We start from the raw sequence: 15,875 nt of genomic DNA, 5'->3' as shown, positions 1-15,875 counted from the left end.
GAATTTCAAGGTGTCTGTAGCATCCTTGCATGGTTTCATTTGTAAAGCAAAAATGAAATTCAAGGAATTTTCTATAGTTCGATGCCCATATGAATACCATGTACCTGCTGAACTTAATGGTCTCAATGGTGGCAGTGGACCCCTGTTAAAATTGCTTTGACCACCTCTACTGTCATTGTAGGTTCCCCTCGGCGTACTCTGTGCACTCCAGCTTGAGCCTCGAGCACCTTCACGACGACTGTAATTTCCTAGATATGGAGAAAAAAAAAACCCATATACTGTTGAGTAAATCTCACATTTTTTCCATTTTAATCTTTGCAATGCTCAGGCTAAGTGTAGTATTTGCATAACTCAAAACTAACTCGGCATCAACATGCCCTTAGCATTCTAACTCATCACAGTCTACAAGTTATTGTATCATGCACAGGATCAGAAGAAAAATGTCTATTTTTCAGACATGAACTCAAGTTTTAAAAAATTTCACACCACTATCTGCTGTATTAAGATGGACTCCTATAATTTAAGTTGTTATGCTAAAGTAAATCCTGGTATTTATAACTTTACTAAATATTTTCTGCTTCTACTGTGCAAAGGAATACTTGCCTTAATTAGAAGATGGAGAGGAAAGGAATGCAACCTTGTCTGTAAATGAAAGAAACTTAACACTCTAGCAGAATCTCCAAGTTCACTGAAAATTGCGTCTCAATCTTGTTAGGCCCCTCCATCCTTTCTATTCAAGTCTCATTTAAGTGCAGAGACGTATCGTAATGCCTGATTTTAGGAACTACCATATCACAAATGACAGGGAAGGTTGGGTGTCCCCCCCCACCCCAACTACAGCTTTGAAGCACTCCAACAGTTGCTATACACAAGACCATTAGATCAAAAAGAAAACAGCTAACTACTTTTGTAAGATTACCAGAGGGCTAGAGAGAGGCAATACAGGAACTTGCAGCTTTGGTTTAATTCCATAGCACTCTAGAGAACAATTCTAGCACCCAACAGCTTCTTCTTCCCAGACACACTGCTCCAGGAACAGTTCACAGCAGGATGATTAATTGTTGGTTAAGCGGGATACTACTGAAGCATTTTTTTAGCATCATCAATTCATTTACTCCACTTCTGATATAAGAGGCATACCTTTTGAAGCAGGTGGTGTAAAGAACCTGTTCTGACTGTGAAAAGCTCCCCGTCCTCCACGATTCCCTGAGAACCCACCACGTGAAGAAATCTTCTGTGACACTTTTGGTGGCCGTTTGGCTGGTGGTATCCCATCTGGAGCAACCACTTCTTTGCTCTCTGCAGCAACAAAATCGTCCACATGCATGGAAGGTGGTCTGCTTGTATTCTGTTTCCTCTGACGAAAGATATCATGTGGTCGAATCCCTTGTCCAAATCCTCCCCTGCCTCTTCCTCGTGGTGGCGGCACAACATGAGCTCTCTTTGCAGGCTCTATGTACTCAGATTTTCCACTGTCATGACAAATTGTGGTTATTTAGTTAATGTAAAAATTTATTCTTACTGAACGTCGGGCATTCTCCGTACTGGAGATGCAATTTAAAAGGTACTCTACATTTTGAGAATATATAAAACATTATTTACCAATCCTTGCAGCAAGAACGCATTAACTGTTTACTCACTAAAATCATCTTACCTTGAAGTTATGAAGGTCTCATGCTTGTGCTTGCCAAGTTTGAACCCTTTTGTGGTTTTTGTACGACCAGGAGATGACGGTTCTGACAAAAATGACCTCTCTAATTCAGCTTGCAAGTCAAAGTCACTGCAGCCCTTCTCTGACAGTTCAATTAAGTCAACTTTTACCTGCAGTGAGAGAGTTTATCTTTATCACAACAATCATTACCAGTTTTCTTCTGAAGAAGAAAACGTGCTGCAGCAGGATGCATAAGATTCAGCTAGGATCCTAACCTACTTTAGATCCTCCAATTAGAGTACAAAGCGTCATCCTCCCCCTTTTAATGCATCAGTGTGGCTCAAAACTAAAAGTACAAATAACAAAATAAGCAGAGCTGCAGCAAAATTGTCTTTACGGTTCTGAATCTCAAGAAAGCAAAGGCTTAGCTTTCATAAACAAATGGCTGTCTTGTCAATAGATAACCTGCAGAGAGGCCCCCTTTTGCCTACGTCCTATTGCCTACAGTCCTATAAATTTAGCAATGCTGCTTTTATACAGGAATGAGCAGTTTTGGTTTTGCTGAAGAAATTACACAAATTGAAGTAAAAATTTGTGTACAATCGTAAAAAAAAAAGAGTAAAGCTAGAAAAAAATGAAGGGAATGAAGCCAAGAGAAGTTGGTAGCTTTCCGCATAGGAAACTAAGACACTGTAACAATTGCTTAGGTAAAAATAATAAGGAATAGAATAGGAAAGCTATTGTGTATTTTTCAAAATGACAACTAAATTTTAGGTTATAGAAATCAAGTTGCAAGTACAGTGAAAAGTTTTTGTGGAAGTAATTTCATTTACTACTGCCATTTTTCCACTTTTGTAACTTTAGAGCAAAGATTTTAAAACACAGAGTGTAGTTGCCAGGTTCTTTGGGTATTTCTGCAATGACAGAAGGCTAGCAAGGAAAAAAGCAAATATATCGCGCTCCTTTTCCACATTTAATACAAATTGCGGAAAATCCCCAGCAGCAACACAAAAGCAGGCTAGGACTGATGCGCCAACTGTTGCTCTAAAGGAGATAACTCCTGCACTAGGACACTGGGGATAAGGCTAATTTTCTGGCTGTTTCCACATGACCATGAAGGCATTTGATAACAACCTTTAAAAAAAAAAAAAAAAGAGGACAAACCCTACAAGCTGGGTCAATAGAAAAGGGTGAGCTAAGGAAAACAAATCACTTAGCCAAATGAATCTCTGATGCTACCAGTCACGTTAACCCTCATTTTTAAATCCATTTCGGTTCCGCTAATGAAGCCTTTTACCATATCCAGCTCAGTGTCAATTTCTTCAGCCTGAAAGGGCGAGAACCACATCGACTTCAGCTGGTCATCCATCACATCTGCCAACACGTACGTAGTCCTGAAACACAGCAATGTCAAATGCCTTTCTGATTGCGAACTATGACCAACTGCAAGCACACTCAGCATCAGAGAATTTGGAGTGCCTATTGCTGCCTTACCCTTGATGTTTAAATGAAATTAAATGCACTGTTTTTAAAAAGTGTTTTCTATCCCCATATTTAACAATTTTACCTGTTGTTAAACAAATTCTGAAGAGAGTCTGGTGCAGAAAGAAGTGGCTCTACATCTTGGTCACTTAGCGGACAAGAATCACCTGCTGACTCCAACATTTGCCTGACACCAACAATGTTGTCCAGTAAGGATTCAAGGCCATCATCTTCTTTAGAACGATCCTAGGTCAACACATGACAAGTCACAAATTTTTTCGCCTTCCCAGAGGAGGAAATATGTTTTTGTTGATTAATAAAAAAAGAAATCGGGACACTAGACAAAACAGTCGCTGTCCAAAAATAGTGAAACTGAGACACCTAAACATTCAAACACCAGAGAGCTCTTCAGTGTACTATAAAACAAACCAAGTCACCACATGCACATTCTAGGCTTTGCTACTAGCTGATGCGACAGTCTCCGTAACGTAATCCAGTATGTGGAACCACCTCAGATTGTTAACGAGTCCTTTGCTATAGCTGACACTTAGGATGTTGGGAACGGACTTTCTCCTTCAGTAGAGCTATGGCTTTTGTTTACCATAGATTTCGGAGGCGGAGGAAAGAAGAGGGGAGTATAGCACTGGAAAGCACTTGTGGCCAACAGCTTGTGGAGCAGATGTTCTTTGGACTCTTAAATTAGCCATCTACTGCACAGGTGCCATAAATTATGGACGATTAGATTCCAGTATTAGGATCATAGAAACAATGGATGGAGGGGTCATCCAGTTGAACCTCCAGGCTTGAAGCAGAACTATCAAAACCAGATCAGGTCAGCCATGGCTTTATCTAGCCAAGTCTTTAAAAAAAAAAAAAAAAAAAAAAAAACCCTCCAAAGAAAGAGATTCCACAGCCTCCTAGTGATTTTTTTTTTTTTTTTTTTTTTGCTAATGTTCAACCTGAACCTGCAAAGCTACAATCTGTGGTCACTGGCCCCTGTTTTATTATCTGGTACTACCAAGATGAGTTTGGTTACCTTACCTTTTTAACTACCTTCCAAACAGCCATAAGAAGCTATTAAATAGCTCCTTAACCCTCTTCACCAGATTAATCAAGCCCACCTCTGTCAACCTTTCTCCATAGCCCATGTGCTCTAGCCCCCAGGCCATGTTGGTAGGACCCTCTGTAGTTTCCCTACATCTCTCTAGAACCGGGAGGAGGACAAAACCAGCCAAAGTTGGACGTAACACTCCAAAGGGAAATTCAGCAGCCTCCCGTGGAGGGAGACAATAACGTCCCTTGATTTGCTGCCCGTGCTTCTTCCAGTATAGCACAGAGCATACCCTGCCTTCTTTGTAACAAGCATGTACTTTTGGTCCATGCTCAACCTGACATCCACCATAATCCCTTTTCAGCTGAGCTCCTACTCAGCCCACGGCTAACCAGCCTGCATCAACGCATAGGTTTATTCTTTTCTAGGTGAGGAACTTTTCACTTTTTTCTAATGCACCGCACTAGGTTCTTGTCAATCCAATCCTCGAAAGTTTATTGAGGCCCCTCTGGATTGAGGCTTTGCTGTTTGTCATGTTACCCAGCGCCCCACCTTAGTGTCATCCACAAACCTGCTGAACATGTGCTACCATCCATCTCTGATGCAAATGTCCAACAATATGGGTGCCAGTATCGACTCCCGGGGGCTCCACTTGTTACTGGTCACCAGCTGGACATCAAACCATTGGCCATATTCAGATGACTTCTTCCAGCCCTGTGTGCCCATGACAGTGCTAAGCAACAGGAACCACTGCTTATTACCCTAAGAATCAGCTCCCCAGTGTCCAGCGGTCCCTACTACATACACTGGTTCCCTTTCATCACGCTTAATTACCTATGTTCTTGTGGTGCATGAGCACTTCAGCACAAGGTGATCCCAACTGTACCTTAAACTTTATTCTTTGTATTGTGCTAAAGTTAAGTCAGAATTGATCCTGCATCAGAATAGGTGATTCTGGACATTGGTATTAAAACAATGGCAGCAGCTACTATCAATTCCATAAGATATGCCACAGAAATTTGTACCCTTCCTACTAAGGAGGGATAGTCTATATTGTTTAAAAGAGGGTTTATGTACAAGACTGCAACATGAACCCGATTATTCAAATTCCTTTACCATAACATGTTTCTCCAGCTCAAGCAATAGGTTTTCTGGAGTTTCTTCTTTGTTCTGCAACAGATGTTTTAACTCTGCTGTGGTTAGACCCAGTGTTCTGCCTGGATGAGACCCATCTACCTCCATAACGTTTCCATCTTCACCACAACATCCCTGAAAAATATGGCAAGTAGGAAATAAGTATATTTAAATACTCATTATACTCCTGGATTGCAACCCCTTAGAATTCAAATGTACATTAGAGCAAATCTAGCAAAACAAGAGTAATTTCTACTGCTTTAAAAACATACTGTGCAAAGTATTTTTAATAAAGTAAAATTCTACAGGAAAGTTCAGCTCCTGTATCAAGATGGATGCAATCTTTTCCCATATAAGCTGAGGTTTGTATCAAACAATTAATAAATACTTTAGATTCCTTTCTGCATAAAACATTTATGCTATTCTTCTTTAAATTAAAACCCCAGCAACTCTCTAACAGGATGACAGGAATCTAAAACCTGGACACAATAGCATGGCTGTTCACTTAAGACAGTTGATACACCCAACTTAGAGCATTGATAGTTTTAAATATATGCACCTAGGTAAAACTGATATTTCAAAAGCCTTCTTTAAGAATAGAAAACCTACAAAAGCCTTTTCTTCCCCCATAAATACTATGTATTTTACTGTCAGTTCTCTTACTTTAATGGAGAAATAAAAAGCATCAAAATATTTTGCAATTTCTTCCAGAGTTCCTACCAAGAAGTGTAATTCAATTCTGGCTTTCATAAGCTGTATTGAATTCAGTTTCATCATTTTTACAAATATGTTTTCTGCACAGAGCTAGCATTTGCTTGCTAGGGCCCCTTTATTCGTACTGCCCGTGTGACTTCTTTTAACACTTCATTTCCAGCTTGAAAACAAGTAACTGCACTCTTCTCCTTAAAGGATAACAATGCCATTTCTTCCTACTAAAAAAAAAAATCTTGTATTCATTAAATATATATTCTGCCCATCTTTCACAGATTTTAATAAAAAATAAAGATGGCACTAAAAATACTGATGGAAAATGCTTACACAATAATCTATGTAGTCAACTGCTTTCTGACATAACAGTTCTTGAATGCACCCCACACTGCAGATTTCAAGGAGATGCAGCTGAATTTACTCAAGTATTTAATACAAATTCACTTACCAGCGTATCAGAGTTTAGAATCTGTCGCATAAAATCCAAAAAAGAAGAGGCCAGTTCACCTGTGTCTTTGCTAAAGCTATTTATCACTCGTTTTAATACAGTGTACAGAGCACTGCTGTGTTTTCTTAGGGAGCTGTTTGCACAATAAAAAAGAGAAAACACTTTATTAATGCATATGTTGTCAACACATTCCACTGTAACTTGCTGTAAGAAGAAAACAACATATACACAAAAGTAGTTTGATAATTATCGAGTTGGGATCAGGTTATGAAGTTGGAGCTTCATTATTTTCTCTGTACTAACCTGCCGTTCTCACTGGTGGTGTCTGCAGATATTTCAAACCGCACATACAGTCATATACACTATAGCAATACCTCTAAAAACTATAAGAAATGAAATTTCCAGCTCGTGTGGACATGGGATAGTAGTACAGAAATATTCACTTGCACAAGTGCCTCATGTATACAGCAGTACTAGGCCTGCCGTTACAATTTCATTGCATCGCCCGACGCTTATCTACAGGAACAAAACCAGGAAGGTAATCATCAATGTAGAAATAGCAACGCCACGTACTGAAGCCAACAGCCAGATGTATGGGAGTCATAGAAACAACGGCAGCTTTAACCTGCTTATCTTTCATTCATGGATAGTGCAGCTTCTTGCAGTCTGAGCAGCACGATTCTGTAACATTACCCAGAAGAGTGGCTGGCACAGCCTTTTACTGGTGAGACTCCAGGAACTACCTTTTTCTCTTCTGGAGCCTCACAACTCTTTTACCGCTCTACACACCTTTCATAGGAAGAAATGGGTCCAAATACAGGACAGGGGATAAAATATCAAAGGACATAGTACTTCTGTGCATGTGTATATTCCATTCAAAATGAAACGGACTCAACAGAAGTAGTAACAAATTCTCCATTCCAAAAGCCCCAGTTCTCCAGTGGTCAGGGCACCCTGAGGAAGTGAAAGGTGCAAACTGAATCCCCTAAAAGAGAAGGAATGAGATACAGGTCTCCAACGTCCTGTGAGAGAGCTCAAATTACTCAGCTCCAATTACTCAAAGGGCAGGGCACAAGCACTATATCTCACACTATTCCTCTTGTCTTGGAGTGGGGAAATGAAGGGCACAAGTGTTTCTTTTTTTTTTTTTTCCCCCCAAAAGAAAGTGCTTCTGTTTGCATACTGCAGAAATATTTCACAGTTAAAAATTCAAGCAAAGGGAGACCAAAGTACAGAGTAAAACACCAAAGCCCCAAGAAAATTAAAGTTCAGATGACTTATCCTCAAAATTTCCTACAAGCCTAAGGCAACACCTTACTCAGTGTGTTGGATGTTGCTGATATTTCATTCTAAGATACACCATTTTTCCCCATGCAACGTATAAAAGCGCTTTATAGCGACCAAACGATGAACTCTGCAGTGTTTAAAACCCTACCTAGATCAGAAATGTGATCATCTGAATTTTCCCCCCACCCAAAACACCAAAAAAAACAAAACAAAACAAAAACACCCTACACCTATCAGCAGTCTTCCCAATGTTTTTTTTCCCCTGCATTTTAAACTGTAAATCTTAAAGACTTTCACTAAATACTGTCTTTCTAGCACAGCACTATTTCAATTATATTTTGGGCTCTTAGATAGAGAAGTAATAATTTATAAAATTTCTAAATCTTTCTAAACACACCTCTGATTTCACATTACAAACATTTTTAATAACCTTAAGTTCTCAGAGATATCTTAAAATACCATACCTCTTTAAGTGATAGAAGCCATAGTCATGCTCTGTAAGGAACATCATTGTTCGGATACACGTCAACAGACAACTATAACTGCTCTCAGCACTGGTTAATGTTTCCATCAGGCAGTCGCAAATTAAGGGCATCATCTCTTTGTTTGGTAAGGAATTGGAAAGTTGTTCTAATTCAGAGACAGAACCTTCTGACGAACTTGGTAAAACGAGTGCAATATCCTATAAGAAGGGATTATCATATACATAGTAAAAAATGCATTCAGTATACCAGCAATAAATGTAAATCATACATTAATTCAGAAAACACTAGGTTCTCTCGCTAACCCTCTATCAACTTAGTCCTGTATTTGACAGAGTTGATTACTGACCAGTAAAACACTAACCCAGTGTATCCTTCTTAATGTGATTCTTTTAAGGGTTACAGACAATTATTGTTTTTTAAAAATATAAAAGCTTCAAAGGGTAAAAAGGGAGAGGACAGCCATAACTAAAAGCCAAACTGTCACTGAATAATGTCTCATACTTGCATATGGTTTCTTGCTTAGGCAGTCCAAGTGCCCCTTTATCTCAAAATATTCATTAAAATTAAGAGGTTGCAAATACCACCTGGAAAGTTTAAGATCTATTGTCCCCTCTATGTTTTATGTAACATAGAACAAGATTTCACAAAGAATTTGCATGGGCAAACAGCTATTTATACGCAAATGCCTGACCGATCTCTTTACTGGCCAACAATGCCCAAATGTCTTTTGCGTGAATGGGTAAGCACTATGGCAAATAAATACACGCAGCTAGTAAGACAGACAATAACATGTAAATCTATGCATGCCACTAATGAGAAACTACCTGGTCTCGTCCATGAATCAATTGTCAGGCAACGTTTCTTATTTTACCATAGTAACGACACTTGTTTTAATGGTGGTGGAATTTTACGGTAACAGCATTTCATTCGTATTTTTTGCTTAAATATATCTTTACATTTGGAATAAATTCTTAAGAGGTTTCAGCTAGACAGCTGAGAGAGAGAGAGACAGTGACAACCCCAGTTTTGGCAAAGGCCCACGGTCTAAAATTTTCTGAAAAAGAGAGAAGACATCCCTCTCTGCTGAAAGGACAGTCAATCTTTGTTCGACTCAGTTCCTAGTAACTAATGAGCTATCAGAATAGTGTGCCTACTGCAAAATAGATATCATAAATAAAAGGATTTACATTCCAGAGCAACAAGACTCACAGCAAGTCTGTCAAAGCAACCAACCATACAAGTTCTTTTTGCGTTGTAACAATGTTGATGGGATTTTTCTTTTAGAAAAACAGGCACCTCACTAAATAACCTTACTAAATAACCTCACTGTAAAAAATAACTAAATAACCTCACTAAATTTGTCTCCTATAATTAAAATTTCCACAGACATTATGCATTAAATACACAAATACCTGATCACAGAGGGACTGCAAAAGGGAAGCTACACATTCAGCGCTCTGTTGATGAACGACATTGTCCCCAGCTGATCGCATTAAAGCCAAGAGCTCCTGGAAAACTTCTGCATATTTTTCATCACCTTTACTATTTCCATTGATTAGATGCAAAATAGCCGCTTTACAAGCTTTGTGGGAAGCCAGGGCATCCAATAAAGCAAGTAATCGGGTGGTCTGTCCAGTGTATTGTTTCTCTTTATCTTCCGTGTTGCTGAAAGCAAATCAATGCACTTTGAATATGCAGGAAAAGCTGTTTTAAAGTTATTTTTAAAGCTATGAAAGCAACCACTACAAGAGCCATACAATTCTGCATTTTAAACAAAGCACCAGGTTTACATACTTGAACTTCTGGTTTTAGTATTCTTGGAAAACTGCTCAAATTCCACTAGATGACTTTTGGTTGCATTATAAATTAACTAATTTACCATTCATTTTACATGCTATATGGCATCTAATTATAGTTGGCTAAATATACTTTTAAATAAACAGTACTCTTTGTTTCAATATCCTCTGAAATGGTGGTAGTCAACTTCTTTCAGCTTACAAACACCTACACGGTTTCCAGTTGAGATGCAAATCCCGGTATAGTAAGTTTTACCCTACTGACAATACGCCTTCTTTTCTCATTTATTTCAAATAGATCCTTTAGAAACAGTCCACAGAAATAGACAAGGTTGTATAGGGACTGGAAAAACACCTTCCTACTATAAATGTATAATGTGAAACTGTCTATATTTAAAAAAAAAAAAAAAAAAAAAGTACGACCTGGTTCGTTGGCAACATTAAGCGTTATTAGGACACAGCATACAGTACTCAACTGAGAACTCACTCAGGTTCACAAAGGATATACAGTACTTCTGAAGTTAAGTATTTTTCTCCTGATAAACCTACTGCACAGAACAAAGGTGAACTTAACAGTAGTCTGTTAAAAAAAAAAAACTTTGGAATAGAAAACATAAACACCTTTGTAGATCTTCTACAATTAGATCCAACACAGTCCTCATGATAAGAAGGGCAGTAGGCGAAGCCAAGTCACACAGCTGAACACAAATACGTCTCAACATATGCTGAATAGGCTGGCAGGATGAACCAGAGAAAGATCGAACTATCTCTTGTAGCAGCTTGGCTTGAACGTGAAGGTGCATGCTCCACAGCTTCCTGGTGTTGAGTGCCACTGAAATATCATGTGGTTCAATTACCTGCAGAAACAGAAGAATAGACGGGTTTTGCTTTCATTTTCTATTGTAAAAGCTGAATTCTACCACAAGGCATAAGTAGATAAAAAATACTGTACTCATCAAAAACATGCAATGCCATTTTCATCAGTATCACTGAATGACAGGGCAGAATCTGATCGCAAAATAACAAATTAAATAAATAATTCCAACAAATTAGGTATTCCTTTGGGAACACCTGTAGTTACACATCTTTTATGCAGACTTATTTGTTAAAGATAACATATTCAAGATTCACGACAAAAGAAGAGAGTGTCTTAATACATCAAGAGTTCAGCATTCAGCGTTAAATTCAAAGGCTTCAGAATCAATCGTTTAAGTAATACAATGCATGTCTAGAGAACTTGACAAGGGCCAAAAGAACAACATATCACCATTAATTTAAAAAAATGTTTCAGGTACGAACAATTTTATTTCTGATGAAGAAATGCATCTCCAGCCAACCTCTCTGAACACAAGTGCTTTACAGAAACTTTAATTCATCCTTTCATATATCTCTGTTTTTTTCCACAAGAATGGTCTAAAGGGTTATGCATAATTAAAAGTTTTCATTAAATAAATACATCTGAAGTATACCTGAGTTGTCTGCATGGGCAGTGGAAGAGGTAATAATTCTGAAAGCAGTATAAGTCCAGAGAAAAAGCCTTCAGGAATTCTCAAAATTGAAGAAAGAACTTCCTTTAGCATTAAAGACCAAGTATTATTCGCCAAAGTTTCCTCTGAAATGGTAAGTTTTTCATTAACACCCTGCGTAAAAGTCAGTAAGATATCAACAATGTCATTCTGAATTTTTTGTTCATCGCTATCTAAGCGGCCTGAGAGAGGAATAGAACACAGGAGCATGTGTAAGGAGACAAGCGCTGATGGAACACGCATGTCTTTGAATTCAAAGGATCCACCTCTCAGCAGTTCTGTGAGCATTGTTTTAAGGAGAGTAAGTGTACAGCGGGCCATAGAAATAGTAGTAACTCTATGAAGCGTGGTGCCCATGTTGACGTGGAGTCGCCAAGGCTGAATAAGTATGCTGTTCAGCTTCTGTAGAACCCGAATGAAGGTATCCATTCCTTCAGAGGAAAAGAGCTGAATAACTGCAAGATTCCATTTAAGATCTTTCTGTTGACCTGTACAGAAAAGAAATAACGCTTCTGTACGTCAAATTTCTCCTGGGCAATCACAGTTATGCTTCAGACATAGTTAAGAAAGCTGAGATTTCTGTGTTAAGTGGTACAAATGCATCTGTCATACCTTCTACCAGAGGTGGTGGACATGCAACATGGCAAAGAACACGAAGTGCAGTAGGAAGACCAACTCCATCTGCGGTCATCAAACTGTCAATATTCTTAAAATAAAACAAAAAATGAATTTGTATTGCAAGAGAGAACTTTATGACAAATATATTACTAGCTCAGTTTTGTGAACTGGAATAAATATATAGCTTGGCCATCAGCTACACAATCACCAAGACACCTAATTACACAGATGAACAAATCTAACATAATGTAGGGAGAACGTGGACCTTAGTACCACTCATTTCCCACTTTTTGAAAAAAGCAGGTTTGCTCTGCACTGATTCTCATCACATTCTGATAACCTGCAGCTATACAATGAGTTTAATAGACTAGGGGAACAGTATACCAAAACCTCCACCAGAACAAAGAGCTTGAAAATTAGTTATAGACAAAGGGCTATTCATTTTTAAAAAAAGGTATCTACATCCATTTATCCACTGACTAATATCTGCCTCTATGGAAGGGAATGGAGGTCTTCAAGACTCTTTTTCAGAAGGTAGTTAGCCATCTAACAAAAATCAAAAAAAAAAAAATCAGCCTTTATTTTTCAGCTATCTCTAATATGACTATTTTCTTATATTCCTTACTCCCAATAAAAGTATGTTTCAGATAGTTTTCCTTTTTTGCTTGAAAAAAATCTAACAGCTACTACTAAAATTGTGTTTCAGTGGAGTCTGCTGAAAGGGGAGAATTATCCTCTGGGAGATAGCTTCAGGAGATACCAGCAGGGAGCCCCTTTCAGCTCGTCTATTGAAAAAACAAGTACTCTCTATTTGGCCTCGGGAAGTAACCAAAGCTCCCAGGTGAAAAACTGCTGTCTTCTCATTACAGCTGAAAATTGAGCCTGTCTCTGCCTGCAGAATTATTTCCCAAGAACCAGCAGCTGACCACTCAAGCACCTATGCTGACCACTCTCCAGAGTGACAATACGAATCCCCAGGCCCTAAGTTCCCATTGCACAGGTCCAGGGTAAAGGTGTCTCTACAGTCCAGAGGCAAATCCATCTTTATACTGATTGGCTGCATTTACAGAGGCAGTGTACTATCAGTTTCACCTCACTTTATCTATACCTATAACAACATACAAGCCAGTAAGTGAAAAAGGAAAGGCTTACAACAGCAAGTCTTTGAGCAAAGATTCAGAAGAAGGGAGTAGCGGCAGAGTTTAGGAACAAGGCCACGAACAAAACAACATGATCTACCTTATTCTTAATAGGATTTATCTTTTTTTTTCCCCTCCTTATCAGACTTTAAATGCAGTTCTTTGAGTGTTGCTCACAACCAGGGCAGGGTGTGCTAAAAATCTAGTTTTCAGAAGGCCACCCCAGCTTTAAGAAGCAACTTCAGTTCAAGATCAATTCCTCTGGCTCCTTGCACACCTGAGATATATTAGTCTTAAATTTCTTGTCTCTATTTAATGAAGTTTTACTGGCTTAACTCTAAGGTACACACCTACCCAAAGTCCATATTGGGTTTCACTTGGTCTTCCAAGAGACCTCTGTATTCAGCTTCGGAAATCCTGCTCCTGTTTAGATAACTAAGGCACGTCCTTTAAAATCCTTCAGGTTTAAAACATTGCATGCATCATATATCTTAGCTTCATTTCGTAAGCCTTTGTGCATTTCAGAATGTGATAGAGACCCTATAGAGCTTATTCAGATATGTTATTATGAAGATAAAAAAAACCCACTGGAGTAACTTGCTTACCCCACATGAGATTAGAATAAACTGCTGCTCCCTTCTACTGCCAATTTGAAGATTTATGGGTGAAAAAAATCAGTTTAGAATGAATTACCTTCTGAATAGAGCAACAATTCTAAGCTGAACTAAGCTGAGGTATGTGCAATTTTCAAGTTACCAGATATTTTCATGGGGAGAGACTGCAAATGTATTCTTCAAGTCAAATTAACAAAACTAAGCATTGAGGAAATAACACACTTGTCATGTCCAATATCTTAAAGGAAAAAAAAAAGAAAAATACTAAAAAGAATAACATTTTAAATTTTCCACATCCCTCTTCCAAAAGCCTACTTAAGGTATATGTATCTTTTAGAATAACACTTGAAACTCAAGTTCTGTATTTAGTTACTCTAGGAATTCTGCAAAACTTAAGTTTAACTATTCCACTTTTTGGAAAGCAGTCACAAATATGGCAGAAGAAAAAGAAAAAAGGGTCAAGGTTTGCTTTGTGGTTTTATGGCAAACTAAATGATTAAAATGGTTGGATCTTTACATGGACAGAAGAGGAGACAATTTCAGAACAGGCACAAAACGTCCAGTAATTTTAGCCAAATCCATTTAAAATCTAGCAGTTTTAGTGTCTCTGAGACAGCCACAAGAGTTCCACTCAAAAAGAGTTGAGAGGCAGTACATTTTTGAAGAGGACTGGAACATGCTATTATTTTAGAGATTTTTATAAATATACATATACACACATACACATACACACACACATTTTCACGACTGTAGAATGTCTCTTCATCCCCACCACGTTACTGGATGACCTGACAGCTTTTCTAACTAAACTCTTGATTTTTTTTCCTTGAACCTTCTGATTTTCAGGTCAGCTCCTGCTTACAGTCTTTGCAATACGTTAGAACACACCTTTTCTAATTTGACTACAGCAATACAGTCATTCTTGCTCACTGTATAGCAACAGATCTAATATTTAAAGTTCTCCAACTAACAAAAATGCATTATAAACCAAAAATTTGTATCATTTAAATCAAAGTTTTTATAATTTGTTTTGCTACTTGAGTGTTTGGTTTGAAAGACTCAGAATCAGAAACAACAGAGAAAAACGCATATAAGAAGGGATCTGTTCATTTTTCCAAACTACACCTTGATTGATGCAAAGCTTATCTCGTCATGCAAACTCTCAGTTATCTCGGTTCCTTTAAGATAAGTGAGGGCAGGAACTGGCCTAGAGAATAAGCTTTAATAAAAACATACATTTTGGATAATAATATACATTTCTAAGCAACCATGTCAGAACACATATGAAGAGAAATACTGAACTAAAAAAACGTGTACGATCATAGGGCATCACTAAAAGTTAGCACTATCAGTATTTTACTAACCTGTTTAATATATTCAATGAGATTTGGAATGCAGTTAATTTCAAATCTAAGATTTTTCAAAGGTTCAAGCCACTTGCTAAGCTCTGGGGAAAAAGAAGAAAAAGTTACTTTCATTTAATCCAATATCTTATCAATGCATTTATTAACATAAAAGTTTTCGAATTATGAATGCACTTAAATTAAACAATAGGTGCTGTGCCCAAATATGAAATTTGAGGCACGCACTGTAGTCATAACCAGCTGAAAAGCATCATCAAAAACAACAAGACTTCAGAACAGTCAATCCATCTGTTGTTCATGGACAAAATTCTGCTCTGATCAAGCTGAACACTCATATAATTTTCAGCTTGTTGTTTGCATTATCTGTGATTAAATATATTTTATAAAGGACACTAAGGGTCCCACTATCAACAAAGAAAAAGACAAGGACCAAAGCACATTCCTCTTGATGTGCACAACACGTTGCTACAGACTGATTCTAAATCTTCTATTAAGTGCCCAAACGGAGCCCATCCCTACTAGTAGGACCTTTTCTCTCTGAAAATTCTTATATACTGATATACTTTCAGTCC

At 38.0% G+C, this 15,875-nt stretch overlaps 1 protein-coding gene across 1 annotated transcript in view; it reads right to left on the bottom strand.

Moving 5' to 3' along the window:
* VIRMA (vir like m6A methyltransferase associated) overlaps positions 1-15,875 on the bottom strand; it is a 34,434-nt gene that overhangs the window by 6,978 nt on the left and 11,581 nt on the right. Inside the window, exons 11-23 of the mRNA XM_068933038.1 lie at positions 15,304-15,386; positions 12,181-12,274; positions 11,512-12,056; positions 10,664-10,899; positions 9,659-9,911; positions 8,226-8,443; positions 6,475-6,607; positions 5,301-5,453; positions 3,219-3,379; positions 2,949-3,045; positions 1,655-1,821; positions 1,141-1,472; positions 105-248 (exon numbers count right to left, since the gene is read on the bottom strand). Coding sequence (XP_068789139.1) covers positions 105-248; positions 1,141-1,472; positions 1,655-1,821; positions 2,949-3,045; positions 3,219-3,379; positions 5,301-5,453; positions 6,475-6,607; positions 8,226-8,443; positions 9,659-9,911; positions 10,664-10,899; positions 11,512-12,056; positions 12,181-12,274; positions 15,304-15,386 — 2,616 coding nt within the window. The remainder of the gene's footprint in view (positions 1-104; positions 249-1,140; positions 1,473-1,654; positions 1,822-2,948; positions 3,046-3,218; positions 3,380-5,300; positions 5,454-6,474; positions 6,608-8,225; positions 8,444-9,658; positions 9,912-10,663; positions 10,900-11,511; positions 12,057-12,180; positions 12,275-15,303; positions 15,387-15,875) is intronic.

Source organism: Struthio camelus, chromosome 2 (genome assembly GCF_040807025.1).
Source record: "Struthio camelus isolate bStrCam1 chromosome 2, bStrCam1.hap1, whole genome shotgun sequence".
Taxonomy (NCBI): Eukaryota; Metazoa; Chordata; class Aves; order Struthioniformes; family Struthionidae; genus Struthio; species Struthio camelus.
The sequence above is the reverse complement of the archived record's forward strand: the minus strand, read 5'-3'. Positions and strand labels throughout refer to the sequence as shown.